The sequence below is a fragment of the Oncorhynchus mykiss genome, chromosome 1, assembly GCF_057628025.1.
Source record: "Oncorhynchus mykiss isolate SJ-2025 chromosome 1, ASM5762802v1, whole genome shotgun sequence".
NCBI lineage: Eukaryota > Metazoa > Chordata > Actinopteri > Salmoniformes > Salmonidae > Oncorhynchus > Oncorhynchus mykiss.
In genome coordinates, this window is record NC_143022.1 from 4,657,501 (window position 1) to 4,676,006 (window position 18,506).

Genomic DNA, 18,506 nt, shown 5'->3' on the forward strand with positions numbered 1-18,506 from the left:
GAGAGAACAGCTAGTTAGTGAGGAGGAGAGATAGAACAGCTAGTTAGTGAGGAGGAGAGATAGAACAGCTAGTTAGTGAGGCGAGAAGTCATGCAGCTTTCAGTTCTAGTCCAATAAGCCATGCAGAGTGAGTCCTTGTCACATAAGTCATGCAGAGTCAGCCCTACAGAGAACAGCTAGTTAGTGAGGAGGAGAGAGAGAGAACAGCTAGTTAGTGAGGAGGAGAGAGAGAACATCTAGTTAGTGAGGAGGGGAGATAGAACAGCTAGTTAGTGAAGAGGAGAGAGAGAGAGAACTGCTAGTTAGTGAGGAGGAGAGAGAGAACAGCTAGTTAGTGAGGAGGAGAGATAGAACAGCTAGTTAGTGAGGATGAGAGATAGAACAGCTAGTTAGTGAGGAGGAGAGATATAACAGCTAGTTAGTGAGGAGGAGAGATAGAACAGCTAGCTAGTGAGGAGGAGAGAGAGAGAGAACAGCTAGTTAGTGAGGAGGAGAGAGCGAGAGAACAGCTAGTTAGTGAGGAGGAGAGAGAGAGAACAGCTAGTTAGTGAGGATGAGAGAGAGAGAACAGCTAGTTAGTGAGGAGGAAATAGAGAGAACAGCTAGTTAGTGAGGACGAGAAAAATAACAGCTAGTTAGTGAGGAGGAGAGATAGAACAGCTAGTTAGTGAGGCGAGAAGTCTTGCAGCGTCAGCCCTAGTCCCATACGTAATGCAGAGTCAGTCCTAGTCCCATAAGTCATGCAGAGTCAGCCCTAGTCCCATACATCATGCAGAGTCAGTCCTAGTCCCATACATCATGCAGAGTCAGTCCTAGTCCCATACATCATGCAGAGTCAGTCCTAGTCCCATACATCATGCAGAGTCAGCCCTAGTCCCATACATCATGCAGAGTCAGTCCTAGTCCCATACATCATGCAGAGTCAGTCCTAGTCCCATACATCATGCAGAGTCAGTCCTAGTCCCATACATCATGCAGAGTCAGCCCTAGTCCCATACATCATGCAGAGTCAGTCCTAGTCCCATAAATCATGCAGAGTCAGTCCTAGTCCCATAAATCATGCAGAGTCAGCCCTAGTCCCATAAGTCATGCAGAGTCAGCCCTAGTCCCATACGTCATGCAGAGTCAGCCCTAGTCCCATAAGTCATGCAGAGTCAGCCCTAGTCCCATAAGTCATGCAGAGTCAGCCCTAGTCCCATAAGTCATGCAGAGTCAGCCCTAGTCCCATAAATCATGCAGAGTCAGCCCTAGTCCCATAAGTCATGCAGAGTCAGCCCTAGTCCCATAAGTCATGCAGAGTCAGCCCTAGTCCCATAAGTCATGCAGAGTCAGCCCTAGTCCCATAAATCATGCATTGTCAACCCTAGTCCCATAAGTCATGCAGAGTCAGCCCTAGTCCCATACATCATGCAGAGTCAGTCCTAGACCCATAAGTCATGCAGAGTCAGCCCTAGTCCCATAAGTCATGCAGAGTCAGTCCTAGTCCCATAAGTCATGCAGAGTCAGCCCTAGTCCCATAAGTCATGCAGAGTCAGCCCTAGTCCCATACATCATGCAGAGTCAGCCCTAGTCCCATAAGTCATGCAGAGTCAGCCCTAGTCCCATAAGTCATGCAGAGTCAGCCCTAGTCCCATAAGTCATGCAGAGTCAGCCCTAGTCGCATAAGTCATGCAGTCAGTCCTAGTCCCATAAGTCATGCAGAGTCAGCCCTAGTCCCATAAGTCATGCAGAGTCAGTCCTAGTCCCATAAGTCATGCAGAGTCAGCCCTAGTCCCATACATCATGCAGTCAGTCCTAGTCCCATAAGTCATGCAGTCAGTCCTAGTCCCATAAGTCATGCAGAGTCAGCCCTAGTCCCATACATCATGCAGAGTCAGTCCTAGTCCCATAAATCATGCAGAGTCAGCCCTAGTCCCATAAGTCATGCAGAGTCAGCCCTAGTCCCATAAGTCATGCAGAGTCAGCCCTAGTCCCATAAGTCATGCAGAGTCAGCCCTAGTCCCATAAATCATGCAGAGTCAGCCCTAGTCCCATAAGTCATGCAGAGTCAGCCCTAGTCCCATAAGTCATGCAGAGTCAGCCCTAGTCCCATAAGTCATGCAGAGTCAGCCCTAGTCCCATAAATCATGCATTGTCAACCCTAGTCCCATAAGTCATGCAGAGTCAGCCCTAGTCCCATACATCATGCAGAGTCAGTCCTAGACCCATAAGTCATGCAGAGTCAGCCCTAGTCCCATAAGTCATGCAGAGTCAGTCCTAGTCCCATAAGTCATGCAGAGTCAGCCCTAGTCCCATAAGTCATGCAGAGTCAGCCCTAGTCCCATACATCATGCAGAGTCAGCCCTAGTCCCATAAGTCATGCAGAGTCAGCCCTAGTCCCATAAGTCATGCAGAGTCAGCCCTAGTCCCATAAGTCATGCAGAGTCAGCCCTAGTCCCATAAGTCATGCAGAGTCAGCCCTAGTCGCATAAGTCATGCAGTCAGTCCTAGTCCCATAAATCATGCAGAGTCAGCCCTAGTCCCATAAGTCATGCAAAGTCAGTCCTAGTCCCATAAGTCATGCAGAGTCAGCCCTAGTCCCATACATCATGCAGTCAGTCCTAGTCCCATAAGTCATGCAGTCAGTCCTAGTCCCATAAGTCATGCAGAGTCAGCCCTAGTCCCATACATCATGCAGAGTCAGTCCTAGTCCCATAAATCATGCAGAGTCAGCCCTAGTCCCATACGTCATGCAGAGTCAGCCCTAGTCCCATAAGTCATGCAGAGTCAGTCCTAGTCCCATAAGTCATGCAGAGTCAGTCCTAGTCCCATAAGTCACGCAGAGTCAACCCTAGTCCCATAAGTCATGCAGAGTCAGTCCTAGTCCCATAAGTCATGCAGAGTCAGTCCTAGTCCCATAAGTCATGCAGAGTCAGCCCTAGTCCCATACATCATGCAGTCAGTCCTAGTCCCATAAGTCATGCAGTCAGTCCTAGTCCCATAAGTCATGCAGAGTCAGCCCTAGTCCCATACATCATGCAGAGTCAGTCCTAGTCCCATAAATCATGCAGAGTCAGCCCTAGTCCCATACGTCATGCAGAGTCAGCCCTAGTCCCATAAGTCATGCAGAGTCAGTCCTAGTCCCATAAGTCATGCAGAGTCAGTCCTAGTCCCATAAGTCACGCAGAGTCAACCCTAGTCCCATACGCCATGCAGAGTCAGCCCTAGTCCCATAAGTCATGCAGAGTCAGCCCTAGTCCCATACGCCATGCAGAGTCAGTCCTACAATACGCTAGTCCAGCTAAGACAATGGAGGATAGGGTACATCAGACAAATGTTGTGTCAAATCAAATCACAATCAACTCACAATTATATTAAAGTGCATTTAACAACGTCACAACACACTTAATTTTTTATTTTTTATTTTTATCATAATGTCTAAATATCCCTCCTCCATCTTACCGGAGTCGTTGCATCCGCCCACCTCCACCTGGGCATTGTCGATCCGGAACACCCATCTCCCGGGGTAACCCACATTAGTGGTTCCCTCCACATCCACGACATCATCAGTACGAGACCCCGGGATGTTGAAGTAGCGTTTCCCGTCGCCAGCGTTAAAACCTGCCTAGGAGCAGACACTGAGTTACAGTTTAGAGTGATGCTGAAGAGAGACCACACTGAGTTACAGTTTAGAGTGATGCTGAAGAGAGATCACACTGAGTTACAGTTTAGAGTGATGCTGAAGAGAGACCACACTGAGTTACAGTTTAGAGTGATGCTGAAGAGAGATCACACTGAGTTACAGTTTAGAGTGATGCTGAAGAGAGACCACACTGAGTTACAGTTTAGAGTGATCCTGAAGAGAGACCACACTGAGTTACAGTTTAGAGTGATGCTGAAGAGAGATCACACTGAGTTACAGTTTAGAGTGATGCTGAAGAGAGATCACACTGAGTTACAGTTTAGAGTGATGCTGAAGAGAGATCACACTGAGTTACAGTTTAGAGTGATGCTGAAGAGAGATCACACTGAGTTACAGTTTAGAGTGATGCTGAAGAGAGATCACACTGAGTTACAGTTTAGAGTGATGCTGAAGAGAGACCACACTGAGTTACAGTTTAGAGTGATGCTGAAGAGAGATCACACTGAGTTACAGTTTAGAGTGATGCTGAAGAGAGACCACACTGAGGTACAGTTTAGAGTGATCCTGAAGAGAGACCACCCTTAAAGACATGTCCCGGGTGATGCTGAAGAGAGACCACCCTTAAAGACATGTCCCGGGTGATGCTGAAGAGAGACCACACTTAAAGACATGTCCCGGGTGATGCTGAAGAGAGGCCCCCCTTAAAGACATGTCCCGGGTGATGCTGAAGAGAGACCACCCTTAAAGACATGTCCCGGGTGATGCTGAAGAGAGACCACCCTTAAAGACATGTCCCGGGTGATGCTGAAGAGAGACCACCCTTAAAGACATGTCCCGGGTGATGCTGAAGAGAGACCACCCTTAAAGACATGTCCCGGGTGATGCTGAAGAGAGACCACCCTTAAAGTCATGTCCCGGGTGATGCTGAAGAGAGACCACCCTTAAAGACATGTCCCGGGTGATGCTGAAGAGAGACCATCCTTAAAGTCATGTCCCGGGTGATGCTGAAGAGAGGCCAACCTTAAAGACATGTCCCGGGTGATGCTGAAGAGAGACCACCCTTAAAGACATGTCCCGGGTGATGCTGAAGAGAGACCACCCTTAAAGACATGTCCCGGGTGATGCTGAAGAGAGACCACCCTTAAAGACATGTCCCGGGTGATACTGAAGAGATACCACCTTTAAAGACATTCTCCGGGTGATGCTGAAGAGACCACCCTTAAAGACATGCTCCGGGTGATGCTGAAGAGACCACCCTTAAAGACATGCTCCGGGTGATGCTGAAGAGAGACCACCCTTAAAGACATGCTCCGGGTGATGATGAAGAGGGACCACCCTTAAAGACATGCTCCGGGTGATGCTGAAGAGGGACCACCCTTAAAGACATGCTCCGGGTGATGATGAAGAGGGACCACCCTTAAAGACATGCTCCGGGTGATGATGAAGAGGGACCACCCTTAAAGACATGCTCCGGGTGATGATGAAGAGGGACCACCCTTAAAGACATGCTCCGGGTGATGCTGAAGAGGGACCACCCTTAAAGACATGCTCCGGGTGATGCTGAAGAGGGACCACCCTTAAAGACATGCTCCGGGTGATGCTGAAGAGGGACCACCCTTAAAGACATGCTCTCTTCAGAATCATTTGGCGACTATTTCTATTTTTCAACTTCCCGCTTTGGGCTGGATGTGTCCATGTGTAGTTTATATATGCATCATCTAGAAGCAGAATTACAGTATTACCTTAGTTAGCCATGAAATCCCTAGTTTGAAAGCAATTGTTTTTCTGGAAGCTGTGCGATTCTCCCTACATTTTCTCTAATTTTTTTCCCCTAGCAACTCCAGGTCAGCCACCTAGCTGACCTTGAGAGAGAGAGAAAGCGAGAGAGAGAGAGAGAGAGAGAGAGAGAGAGAGAGAGAGAGAGAGAGAGAGAGATGGGGCAAGAGAGAGAGAAAGATGGGGACAGAGAGATAAAGATAGAGAGCGAGAGATGGGGAGAGAGAGAAAGAGATGAGAGAGAGAGAGAGAGAGATGGGAGAGAGAGAGAGAGAGAGAGAGATGGGATATGGGAGAGAGAGAAAGAGAGATGGGGAGAGAGAGAGAGAGAGAGATGGGAGAGAGAGAGAGAGATGGGGGAGAGAGAGAGAGCGAGAGAGAGAGAGAGAGAGAGGGTATGTTACCTAGTAGGCAATTTTCGGGGGACGCTTTTGGCTTCTGAGCGCAACTTTCAGAACTGCTGACATAAAAAATACATATGAAAGTACTGGAGAATCTCTTTAATCTGTGTCCCAAGGGCCCGTAAGGCTCTGTTCAAAAGTAGTGCACTTTATAGGGAATATAGGGCGCCATTAGGGTCACGACCTTAGAACAAGTGGGATACTTATAATCTAAATCGCCTTATAGGTCTATGAGCTGTCTGAATACACTTCTAATTACACACTACTAAACACACCTCGCTGAAAACTCCCACCGGAGAGCGAAAGGAAAGCCTGTATGAGGGTCCCAAAGGAAGCTTACAGTAAGATCTCAATGACCAGCCATGTTGTCTGAGAATTTTAATTCAACCTGAAATCGCAATCTCAAATTTCCAAGTCCCCTAAGAGGCTCAAATCCGACGGGTGAAGCATTCTATTGTTTCCTCATGAGACTGCTAAACACTGAGTAAACTAAACAGTAGGAACACCCCCCCGTCCCGTCCCCCGTCCCCCGTCCCCCTCAAAACAGCCCCTCAATTCGTCGGGTCGTGGACTCTACAAGGTGTCGAAAGCGTTCCACAGGGAGAGACATGCCCATGTTGACTCAAGTCTTCCTCCCCGTCTTCCTCCCCTTCATCTACACAAGTAACATCAATAAGAGATCATAGCTTTCACCTGGATTCCCCTGGTCAGTCACATAACTATTCACACCACTGAGTCAATAATACATGTTAGAATCGCCTTTGGCAGAGATTACAGCTGAGTCTTTCTGGGTAAGTCTCTAAGAGCTTTACACACCTGGACTGTACAATATTTGCACATCATTTTTTTGTATTTATTCTTCAAGCTGTCAAATTGGTTGTTGATCATTGCTTGACAACCATTTTCAAGTCTTGCCATAGATTTTCAAGCAGATTCAAGTTTTAAAACATCCCCACGGCATTATGCTGCCACCACCACACTTCACCGTAGGGATGGTGCCAGGTTTCCTCCAGACGTGACGCTTGGCATTCAGGCCAAAGAGTTCAATCTTGGTTTCATCAGATCAGAGAATCTTGTTTCTCATGGTCTGAGAGTCTTTAGGTGGCTTATGGCAAACTCCAAGTGGGCTGTCATGTGCCTTTTACTGAGGAGTGGCATCCGTCTGGCCACTCTACCACAAAGGCCTGATTGGTGGAGTGTTGTAGAGATGGTTGTCCTTCTGGAAGGTTCTCCCATCTTCACAGAGGAACTCTGGAGCTCCGTCATAGTGACCGTTGGGTTCTTGGTCATCTCCCTGACCATGATCCTTCTCCCCAGATTGCTCAGTTTGGCCAGGTGGCCGGCCTCTAGGAAGTGTCTTGGTGGTTCCAAACTTCGTCCATTTCAGAATGATGGAGGCAGCTGTGTTCTTGGGGACCTTCAATGCTGCAGTCATTTTTTGATACCCTTCACCAGATCTGTGCTTCGACACGATCCTGTCTCGGAGCTCTACAGAACTTCAACCTCATGGCTTGGTTTTTGCTGACATGCACTGTCAACTGTGGGACCTTATATAGACAGGTGTGTGCCTTTCCAAATCATGTCCAATGAATTGAATTTACCACCAGGTGGACTCCAATCAAGTTGTAGAAACATCAAGGATGGTCAATGGAAACAGGACGCACTTGAGCTCAATTTAGAGTCTTATAGCAAAGGGTCTGAATACTAATGTAAATAAGGTATTTCTGTTTTTTTATTCTGAATATATTTGCAAACATTTAAAAAAAAAACTGTTTTCACTTTGCCATTATTATTATTTTGTGTAGATCGATGAGGAGTTTAAAAAATGTAATCAATTTTAGAGTTGAGGATGTTACGAAAAAACGTTTGGAAAAAGTCAAGGGGTCTGAAAACTTTCCAAATGTATATATAGATAACTGAGCATACAAAACATTAAGAATACCTACTTTCCAAATGTATGTATAGATAAGACATAAACACTGAGTATACAAAACATTAAGAACACCTACTTTCCAAATGTATGTATAGATAAGACATAAACACTGAGTATACAAAACATTAAGAACACCTGCTTTCCAAATGTATGTATAGATAAGACATAAACACTGAGTATACAAAACATTAAGAACACCTGCTTTCCAAATGTATATATAGATAAGACATAAACACTGAGTATACAAAACATTAAGAACACCTGCTCTTTCCATGACATAGACTGACCAGATTAATCACATTTTATTGGTCACATACACATACACACATTCACATATTTTGCAGATGTTATTGCGGGTGTAACGAAATGCTTGAATCCAGTTGAATACTATTGATGTTACTTGTTAAATCCACTTCAATCAGTGTAGATGAAGGGGGAGGAAGACGGGGTTAAAGAAGGATTTTTAAGCCTTGAGACAATTGAGACATGGATTGTGTCTGTGTGTCATTCAGAGGGTGAATGGACAAGACAAAATATTTAAGTGCCTTTGAACAGGGTATGTATGGTAGTAGGTGACAGGCGCACCGGTTTGTGTCAAGAACTGCAACGCTGCTGTGTTTTTCACACTCAACAGTTTCCCGTGTGTATCAAGAATTGTCCTCCACCCAAAGGACATCCAGCCAACTTGACACAACTGTGGGAAGCGTTGGAGTCAACATGGACCAGCATCCCTGTGGGAACACTTTCAACACCTTGTAGAGTCCATGCCCCGAAGAATTTAGGCTGTTCTGAGGACAAAACAGGGAAGGTAGCTATGGTTTATGAAGATATTTATAATGGTTTGTGAGGACATCTCTGTGACCCCACCTATAAACGGTTTGTGAGGACATCTCTGTGATCCTACCTATAAACGGTTTGTGAGGACATCTCTGTGATCCCACCTATAAACGGTTTGTGAGGACATCTCTGTGATCCCACCTATAAACGTTTTGTGAGGACATCTCTGTGATCCTACCTATAAACGGTTTGTGAGGACATCTCTGTGATTCTACCTATAAACGGTTTGTGAGGACATCTCTGTGATCCTACCTATAAACGGTTTGTGAGGACATCTCTGTGATCCTACCTATAAACGGTTTTTGAGGACATCTCTGTGATCCTACCTATAAACGGTTTGTGAGGACATCTCTGTGATTCTACCTATAAACGGTTTGTGAGGACATCTCTGTGATCCTACCTATAAACGATTTGTGAGGACATCTCTGTGATCCTACCTATAAACGGTTTGTGAGGACATCTCCGTGATCCTAACTATAAACGGTTTGTGAGGACATCTCTGTGATCCTACCTATAAGCGGTTTGTGAGGACCTCTCTGTGATCCTACCTATAAACGGTTTGTGAGGACCTCTCTGTGATCCTACCTATAAACATGGTTTGTGAGGACATCTCCGTGATCTTACACTATAACCATGGTTTGTGTGGACATCTCCGTGATCTTACACTATAACCATGGTTTGTGAGGACATCTCCGTGATCCTAACTATAAACGGTTTGTGAGGACCTCTCTGTGATCCTACCTATCAACACGGTTTGTGAGGACATCTCCGTGATCTTACCTAGAAACATGGTTTGTGAGGACATCTCTGTGATCCTACCTATAACCATGATTTGTGAGGACATCTCTGTGATCCTACCTATAAACGGTTTGTGAGGACATCTCTGTGATCCTATCTAAAAACATGGTTTGTGAGGACCTCTCTGTGAGCCCACCTATAAACGGTTTGTGAGGACCTCTCTGTGACCCTACCTATAAACGGTTTGTGAGGACATCTCTGTGATCCTACCTATAACCATGGTTTGTGAGGACCTCTCTGTGATCCCACCTATAAGCGGTTTGTGAGGACATCTCTGTGATCCTACCTATAACCATGGTTTGTGAGGACATCTCCGTGATCCTACCTATAACCATGGTTTGTGAGGACATCTCCGTGATCTTACCTAGAAACAAGGTTTGTGAGGACCTCTCTGTGACCCTACCTGTGCAGCGATGCCTCCTAGCCCTGCCAGGTCTCCTCCACTGCTGGCGTGCATGCCTGTGGTCCAGGTGATCTCATGATACTGGAAGATGGTGAAGGATACCTCTCCGTTGGTGATCAGTATGACTTGGAACGTATTCACCTGCAGAGAACAGTAGTCAACAGTGTATAGTACACATTTTCATTGATTGATTGATTGATATACAGTGCCTTGCGAAAGTATTCGGCCCCCTTGAACTTTGCGACCTTTTGCCACATTTCAGGCTTCAAACATAAAGATATAAAACTGTATTTTTTTGTGAAGATTCATCAACAAGTGGGACACAATCATGAAGTGGAACGACATTTATTGGATATTTCAAACTTTTTTAACAAATCAAAAACTGAAAAATTGGGCGTGCAAAATTATTCAGCCCCTTTCAGTGCAGCAAACTCTCTCCAGAAGTTCAGTGAGGATCTCTGAATGATCCAATGTTGACCTAAATGACTAATGATGATAAATACAATCCACCTGTGTGTAATCAAGTCTCCGTATAAATGTACCTGCACTGTGATAGTCTCAGAGGTCCGTTAGAAGATAAGAGAGCATCATGAAGAACAAGGAACATACCAGGCAGGTCCGAGATACTGTTGTGAAGAAGTTTAAAGCCGGATTTGGATACAAAAATATTTCCCAAGCTTTAAGCATCCCAAGGAGCACTGTGCAAGCGATAATATTGAAATGGAAGGAGTATCAGACCACTGCAAATCTACCAAGACCTGGCCGTCCCTCTAAACTTTCAGCTCATACAAGGAGAAGACTGATCAGAGATGGAGCCAAGAGGCCCATGATCACTCTGGATGAACTGCAGAGATCTACAGCTGAGGTGGGAGACTCTGTCCATAGGACAACAATCAGTCGTATATTGCACAAATCTGGCCTTTATGGAAGAGTGGCAAGAAGAAAGCCATTTCTTAAAGATATCCATAAAAAGTGTTGTTTAAAGTTTGCCACAAGCAACCTGGGAGACACATCAAACATGTGGAAGAATGTGCTCTGGTCAGATGAAACCAAAATTGAACTTTTTGGCAACAATGCAAAACGTTATGTTTGGCGTAAAAGCAACACAGCTCATCACCCTGAACACACCATCCCCACTGTCAAACATGGTGGTGGCAGCATCATGGTTTGGGCCTGCTTTTCTTCAGCAGGGACAGGGAAGATGGGTAAAATTGATGGGAAGATGGATGGAGCCAAATACATGACCATTCTGGAAGAAAACCTGATGGAGTCTGCAAAAGACCTGAGACTGGGACGGAGATTTGTCTTCCAACAAGACAATGATCCAAAACATAAAGCAAAATCTACAATGGAATGGTTCAAAAATAAACATATCCAGGTGTTAGAATGGCCAAGTCAAAGTCCAGACCTGAATCCAATCGAGAATCTGTGGAAATAACTGAAAACTGCTGTTCACAAATGCTCTCCATCCAACCTCACTGAGCTCGAGCTGTTTTGCAAGGAGGAATGGGAAAAAATGTCAGTCTCTCGATGTGCAAAACTGATAGAGACATACCCCAAGCGACTTACAGCTGTAATCGTAGCAAAAGGTGGCGCTACAAAGTATTAACTTAAGGGGGCTGAATAATTTTGCACGCCCAATTTTTCAGTTTTTGATTTGTTAAAAAAGTTTGAAATATCCAATAAATGTCGTTCCACTTCATGATTGTGTCCCACTTGTTGTTGATTCTTCACAAAAAAATACAGTTTTATATCTTTATGTTTGAAGCCTGAAATGTGTCAAAAGGTCGCAAAGTTCAAGGGGGCCGAATACTTTCGCAAGGCACTGTATGTATTTAATTGGTTGAGAATCCTAACCGGTGTGATGTCACTTCCTCCAAAGAAGGTGACTTTGTGCCACGTTGAGATGAGGATCCACGTCGCACTGAACTCTGGGAACTCAGAGAAGTGTCGTCTGACGTCAGCTGTGGCCCTCAGGAGGACAGACGGGTCTTTACTCTCCCGGTAAAAGACCTGCCCCGCCCGCCTGTTGTCCACGTCAGCCCAGAACGCCGCCACAACTCTCCGGTCTCCGGCGATGGGAAACGATACAGGTGTGAATTGAGACACCTCTCTGAGGAACGAGACCAGGCCGTTGTTGTTTACCTGTTGGGGAGGAGAGGAAAAGAGAAGAAGGTAAGGTTAGCATTGTTTCAAAATGGGTAAACATGGCCACACACAGGGAGTACCAGGTAATAACATGGCTATGTACAGAGAGTACCAGGTAATAACATGGTTATACACAGTACCAGGTAATAACATGGTTATACACAGTACCAGGTAATAACATGGTTATATACAGAGAGTACCAGGTAATAACATGGTTATATACAAGAAGTACCAGGTAATAACATGGTTATATACAGGGAGTACCAGGTAATAACATGGCTATATACAGGAAGTACCAGGTAATAACATGGCTATATACAGGGAGTATCAGGTAATAACATGGTTATATACAGGAAGTACCAGGTAATAACATGGCTATATACAGGGAGTATCAGGTAATAACATGGCTATATATGGGGAGTACCAGGTAATAACATGGCTGGATACGGGGAGTACCAGGTAATAACATGGCTGGATACGGGGAGTACCAGGTAATAACATGGCTATATACAGGGAGTACCAGGTAATAACATGGCTATATACAGGGAGTACCAGGTAATAACATGGTTATATACAGGGAGTACCAGGTAATAACATGGCTATATACGGGGAGTACCAGGTAATAACATGGCTGGATACGGGGAGTACCAGGTAATAACATGGCTATATACAGGGAGTACCAGGTAATAACATGGCTATATACGGGGAGTACCAGGTAATAACATGGCTATATACGGGGAGTACCAGGTAATAACATGGCTATATACAGGGAGTACCAGGTAATAACATGGCTATATACAGGGAGTACCAGGTAATAACATGGCTATATACAGGGAGTACCAGGTAATAACATGGCTATATACAGGGAGTACCAGGTAATAACATGGCTATATACAGGGAGTATCAGGTAATAACATGGTTATATACAGGGAGTACCAGGTAATTACGTGGTTATATACAGGGAGTACCAGGTAATAACATGGTTATATACACAGAGACACAGATCTTTAGCTCACAATCTGTGGATTAGAAAGATTCAAAAATTTTGTAAAACATCACAGCACAATTTAAAAATATATGGCACATGGAAACCAAACGAGGTCTATGGTGATAGATGGGATGGGCTGAGAGGGTGGTCTATGGTGATAGATGGGATGGGCTGAGAGGGTGGTCTATGGTGATAGATGGGATGGGCTGAGAGGGTGGTCTATGGTGATAGATGGGATGGGCTGAGAGGGTGGTCTATGGTGATAGATGGGATGGGCTGAGAGGGTGGTCTATGGTGATAGATGGGATGGGCTGAGAGGGTGGTCTATGGTGATAGATGGGATGGGCTGAGAGGGTGGTCTATGGTGATAGATGGGATGGGCTGAGAGGGTGGTCTATGGTGATAGATGGGATGGGCTGAGAGGGTGGTCTATGGTGATAGATGGGATGGGCTGAGAGGGTGGTCTAGGGTGATAGATGGGATGGGCTGATAGGGTGGTCTATGGTGATAGATGGGATGTGCTGAGAGGGTGGTCTATGGTGATAGATGGGATGTGCTGAGAGGGTGGTCTATGGTGATAGATGGGATGGGCTGAGAGGGTGGTCTAAGGTGATAGATGGGATGGGCTGAGAGGGTGGTCTATGGTGATAGATGGGATGGGCTGAGAGGGTGGTCTATGGTGATAGATGGGATGGGCTGAGAGGATGGTCTATGGTGATAGATGGGATGTGCTGAGAGGGTGGTCTATGGTGATAGGTGGGATGGGCTGAGGGGGTGGTCTATGGTGATAGGTGGGATGGGCTGAGGGGGTGGTCTATGGTGATAGGTGGGATGGGCTGAGGGGCTGAGGGGCTGGTCTATAGTGATAGGTGGGATGGGCTGAGAGGATGGTCTATGGTGATAGATGGGATGTGCTGAGAGGGTGGTCTATGGTGATAGGTGGGATGGGCTGAGGGGGTGGTCTATGGTGATAGGTGGGATGGGCTGAGGGGGTGGTCTATGGTGATAGGTGGGATGGGCTGAGGGGCTGAGGGGCTGGTCTATAGTGATAGGTGGGATGGGCTGAGAGGGTGGTCTATGGTGATAGGTGGGATGGGCTGAGGGGGTGGTCTATGGTGATAGGTGAGATGGGCTGAGAGGGTGGTCTATGGTGATAGGTGGGATGGGCTCAGGGGGTGGTCTATGGTGATAGATGGGGTGGGCTGAGGGGGTGGTCTATGGTGATAAGTGGGATGGGCTGAGAGGGTGGTCTATGGTGATAGGTGGGATGGGCTGAGAGGGTAGTCTATGGTGATAGATGGGATGGGCTGAGGGGGTGGTCTATGGTGATAGGTGGGATGGGCTGAGAAGGTGGTCTATGGTGATAGGTGGGATGGGCTGAGAGGATGGTCTATGGTGATAGATTGGATGGGCTGAGGGGGTGGTCTATGGTGATAGGTGGGATGGGCTGAGAGGGTGGTCTATGGTGATAGATGGGATGGGCTGAGAGGGTGGCCTATGGTGATAGGTGGGATGGGCTGAGAGGGTGGTCTATGGTGATAGATGGGATGGGCTGAGAGGGTGGTCTATGGTGATAGGTGGGATGGGCTGAGAGGGTGGTCTATGGTGATAGGTGGGATGGGCTGAGAGGATGGTCTATGGTGATAGGTGGGATGGGCTGAGAGGGTGGTCTATGGTGATAGATGGGATGGGCTGAGAGGGTGGTCTATGGTGATAGGTGGGATGGGCTGAGGGGGTGGTCTATGGTGATAGGTGGGATGGGCTGAGAGGGTGGTCTATGGTGATAGGTGGGATGGGCTGAGGGGGTGGTCTATGGTGATAGATGGGATGGGCTGAGAAGGTGGTCTATGGTGATAGGTGGGATGGGCTGAGAGGGTGGTCTATGGTGATAGGTGGGATGGGCTGAGAGGGTGGTCTATGGTGATAGGTGGGATGGGCTGAGAGGGTGGTCTATGGTGATAGGTGGGATGGGCTGAGAGGGTGGGATTAAAGAGTTTATGTTTGTTAAATGTATTATTATTATGTGTAAAAGTAAAAAACCTGTAAAAAACAAATGAAGATATTTGTCCTCCGAAGAGAAGGGGTTAAAAAAACATCATAAATGGAAAAATAAAATGAAATATATATAAAAAGCTCTTTACTCGTTTTTCAAAGAAATGCTCTTTGTGCTCTTGTCGGAAGCAATCACTCTCACATTTCTGTCTAGAAATTAGCTATAACTGGGCTAATAACTCACTAACTAGCAAAGAACAAAAGTGAACATTTTGATCTCAAAACAAGCACATCTACTCAGGACCGCTCATGCTGTAAACACAGTCCAGTTCAAAGTCAATGGCACAGATCCATATATGGCAATGATCTATTTGCATATAGGCCTACTGCAGCTGTGATAGGTTATTGTGCACCGGTCGGCGTAGAGAATGGGTTGTGCCTGTCAATGCAATAGAATCCTACTCTGATGCACTCTGCCTACAACAAAATCTGTTGCATAGTTAGTTTTTGCATACGAAGTCTTGCAGAGTTAGTTTTTGTTGCAATGAAAGTGGCTAGTATTGCGTTGAGTCGATCACGAGTCCCCATGATAAAGGGAAACGTTGATAGTGTTAACTAACGGGGGAAACTCTAGAGTGAACTTCGGTGCGCCATAACGAGCTTAGAGGGAACATTGGTAGACTCTTTGAGCAGATGTACTGTATCCACTTCCTCATGTTTGGAACAGACAGTGTCTTTGTTCATTCAGATGGCATGGCAGGCAGCAGCTGAGAAAACCAGGTTATGACCCCCCCCCCCCCCCATCCCCCCCCCGCACACACACACACACCTGCCCGAAGTCATGACGCACACACACACACACAGAGGTCTGGGTCTGGTCTTACAGTGACCTGCCAAGGATTTGATACAAATGTTGTGTTCGAGACCACCTAAAGTTCAAGACCAAGCCTGGGGGGGGGGGGGGGGGGGGGGGGGGGGGGGGAGCTAGTCAACACCCAAGACCGGAGCAAATTGAGTCCTAGTCAACACCCAAGACCGGAGGCGGGGGGTGGGGCACAGAGTCAACACATGTATAATTTTTGTACCATCAGAGAAAGGCCATAATGTATTATTCCAGCACAGGTGCAATATAGATTTTTTTTTTTTTTTTCAGTGTATGTGCAAAGTTTGTTAAAAACTGTGCACTCTCCTCAAACAATAGAATGATATTTCTTTCATTTTAATATCTACTGTCAATTGAAAAGTGCAGTTAGATTAACAATAATTTTAAGCTTTCTGCCAATATCAGATATGTCTATGTCCTGGAAAATCTTCTTCTTACGTTTTCTTCTTATTTACAACCTCATGCTAATCAAATTAGCCTACATTAGCTCAACCGTCCTTCACGGGAACCCACCAATCCTGAAGAAGTGTGTTATATGTGTTATATTATTATTTTCAATGATGTTCTGATTTAATCTGATTTAATCACTTACATTTTTGTTGGAAAGGAAAGGGTTAAAACGCTGAAGAGAAAAAAAACGATTCAATCACAATTTTTCTTTGCTAGCTAAGTCAGCCATTGGCTGGGCCATTAGAAGCATCTGCCTTCTTGAAGACCAACAATAACGAGCAGTAGTTTTCCCACGGTCTAGCTAGCTAGACATCAACAAGATAAACAACTAATTCTAGCCAGAGCAAGATGAGCTAGAACATTAGATAAACCCTCTCAAACTTTTGTTAGTTTTTACTTTTTGCTAGTTGGCCGTCAAAATTGCACTGATAAACGATGGGGAATTAGTAGCCTCCTCGTCCTTCTGCAACTTGCCTGCCAACGCATGCTTGTCCCAAACAAGCTCTTAAGGTAACTGGCTAAAGATGACTAGCTCGCTAGCTAGCTACAAATGAGAGAACACCTCACTCTGACCAAGAAATGTATTGTGAATTATCCGGTGTCCTATGTGAATTTAAGTATTCTCTCTCTCTCTCTCTCTCTCTCTCTCTCTCTCTCTACCTCCCTCCCTCTCCCTTCCTCCCTCTCTCCCTCTCCATGCCTCAGGACTATCTGGCCTGATGACTCCTTGCTGTCCCCAGTCCACCTGGCCGTGCTGCTGCTCCAGTTTCAACTGTTCTGCCTGCGGCTATGGAACCCTGACCTGTTCACCGGATGTGCTACCTGTCCCAGACCTGCTGTTTTCAACTCTCTAGAGACATCAGGAGCGGTAGAGATACTCTGAATGATCGGCTATGAAAAGCCAACTGACATTTACTCCTGAGGCGCTGACCTGTTGCACCCTCTACAACCACTGTGATTATTATTATTTGACCCTGCTGGTCATCTATGAACGTTTGAACATCTTGGCCGTGTTCCGTTATAATCTCCACCCGGCACAGCCAGAAGAGGACTGGCCAACCCTCATAGCCTGGTTCCTCTCTAGGTTTCTTCCTAGGTTTTGGCCTTTCTAGGGAGTTTTTCCTAGCCACCGTGCTTCTACATCTGCATTGCTTGCTGTGTGGGGTTTTGGGCTGGGTTTCTGTACAGCACTTTGTGATATCAAAGACACCCTGTGTGAAATGTTTTCCAGTGTTTTCCTATGTTTTTTGTAATTTTTCCTGTAGATTTTTCAGATTATCACTCTTTAAAAAAAAAAAAAATACATTTTTTCATAGATTTTTGTTGTTGTTGATGGTCTCAACGATGCTTAAACCACATCAATCTGATTAGACGTCTCTGTCAGGGCCTGGCTTCTAGTGGGTGGTCCACCCAGGCCCAACCATGTCTACGCCCCTGTCTCCCCAGTGGGTGGTCCACCCAGGCCCAACCATGTCTACGCCCCTGTCTCCCCAGTGGGTGGTCCACCCAGGCCCAACCATGTCTACGCCCCTGTCTCCCCAGTGGGTGGTTCCATACCAGAACCAGTTGAGAGCTGCTCCATACCAGAACCAGTTGAGAGCTGCTCCATACCAGAACCAGTTGAGAGCTGCTCCATACCAGAACCAGTTGAGAGCTGCTCCATACCAGAACCGGTTGAGAGCTGCTCCATACCAGAACCAGCTAAGAGCTGCTCCATACCAGAACCAGTTGTGAGCTGCTCCATACCAGAACCAGTAGAGAGCTGCTCCATACCAGAACCAGTTGAGAGCTGCTCCATACCAGAACCAGCTAAGAGCTGCTCCATACCAGAACCGGTTGAGAGCTGCTCCATGCCAGAACCAGTTGTGAGCTGCGCCATACCAGAACCAGTAGAGAGCTGCTCCATACCAGAACCAGTTGAGAGCTGCTCCATACCAGAACCGGTTGAGAGCTGCTCCATACCAGAACCAGCTAAGAGCTGCTCCATACCAGAACCAGCTAAGAGCTGCTCCATACCAGAACCAGTTGTGAGCTGCTCCATACCAGAACCAGTAGAGAGCTGCTCCATACCAGAACCAGTTGTGAGCTGCGCCATACCAGAACCAGTAGAGAGCTGCTCCATACCAGAACCAGTTGAGAGCTGCTCCATACCAGAACCAGTTGAGAGCTGCTCCATACCAGAACCGGTTGAGAGCTGCTCCATACCAGAACCAGCTAAGAGCTGCTCCATACCAGAACCGGTTGAGAGCTGCTCCATACCAGAACCAGTTGTGAG

The 18,506-nt window shown here is 46.4% G+C and overlaps 1 protein-coding gene across 3 annotated transcripts in view; it reads right to left on the reverse strand.

The window, feature by feature from the left end:
- The window catches only part of LOC110524992 (sushi, nidogen and EGF-like domain-containing protein 1), a 155,577-nt gene that overhangs the window by 107,894 nt on the left and 29,177 nt on the right, over window positions 1-18,506 (reverse strand). For all 3 annotated transcript variants that reach the window (XM_090233026.1, XM_090233064.1, XM_090233100.1), the window contains 3 exons: window positions 11,628-11,915; window positions 9,771-9,911; window positions 3,442-3,604 (listed from right to left, as the gene is read on the reverse strand). In XM_090233026.1, the coding sequence (XP_090089152.1) occupies window positions 3,442-3,604; window positions 9,771-9,911; window positions 11,628-11,915 (592 nt within the window). The remainder of the gene's footprint in view (window positions 1-3,441; window positions 3,605-9,770; window positions 9,912-11,627; window positions 11,916-18,506) is intronic.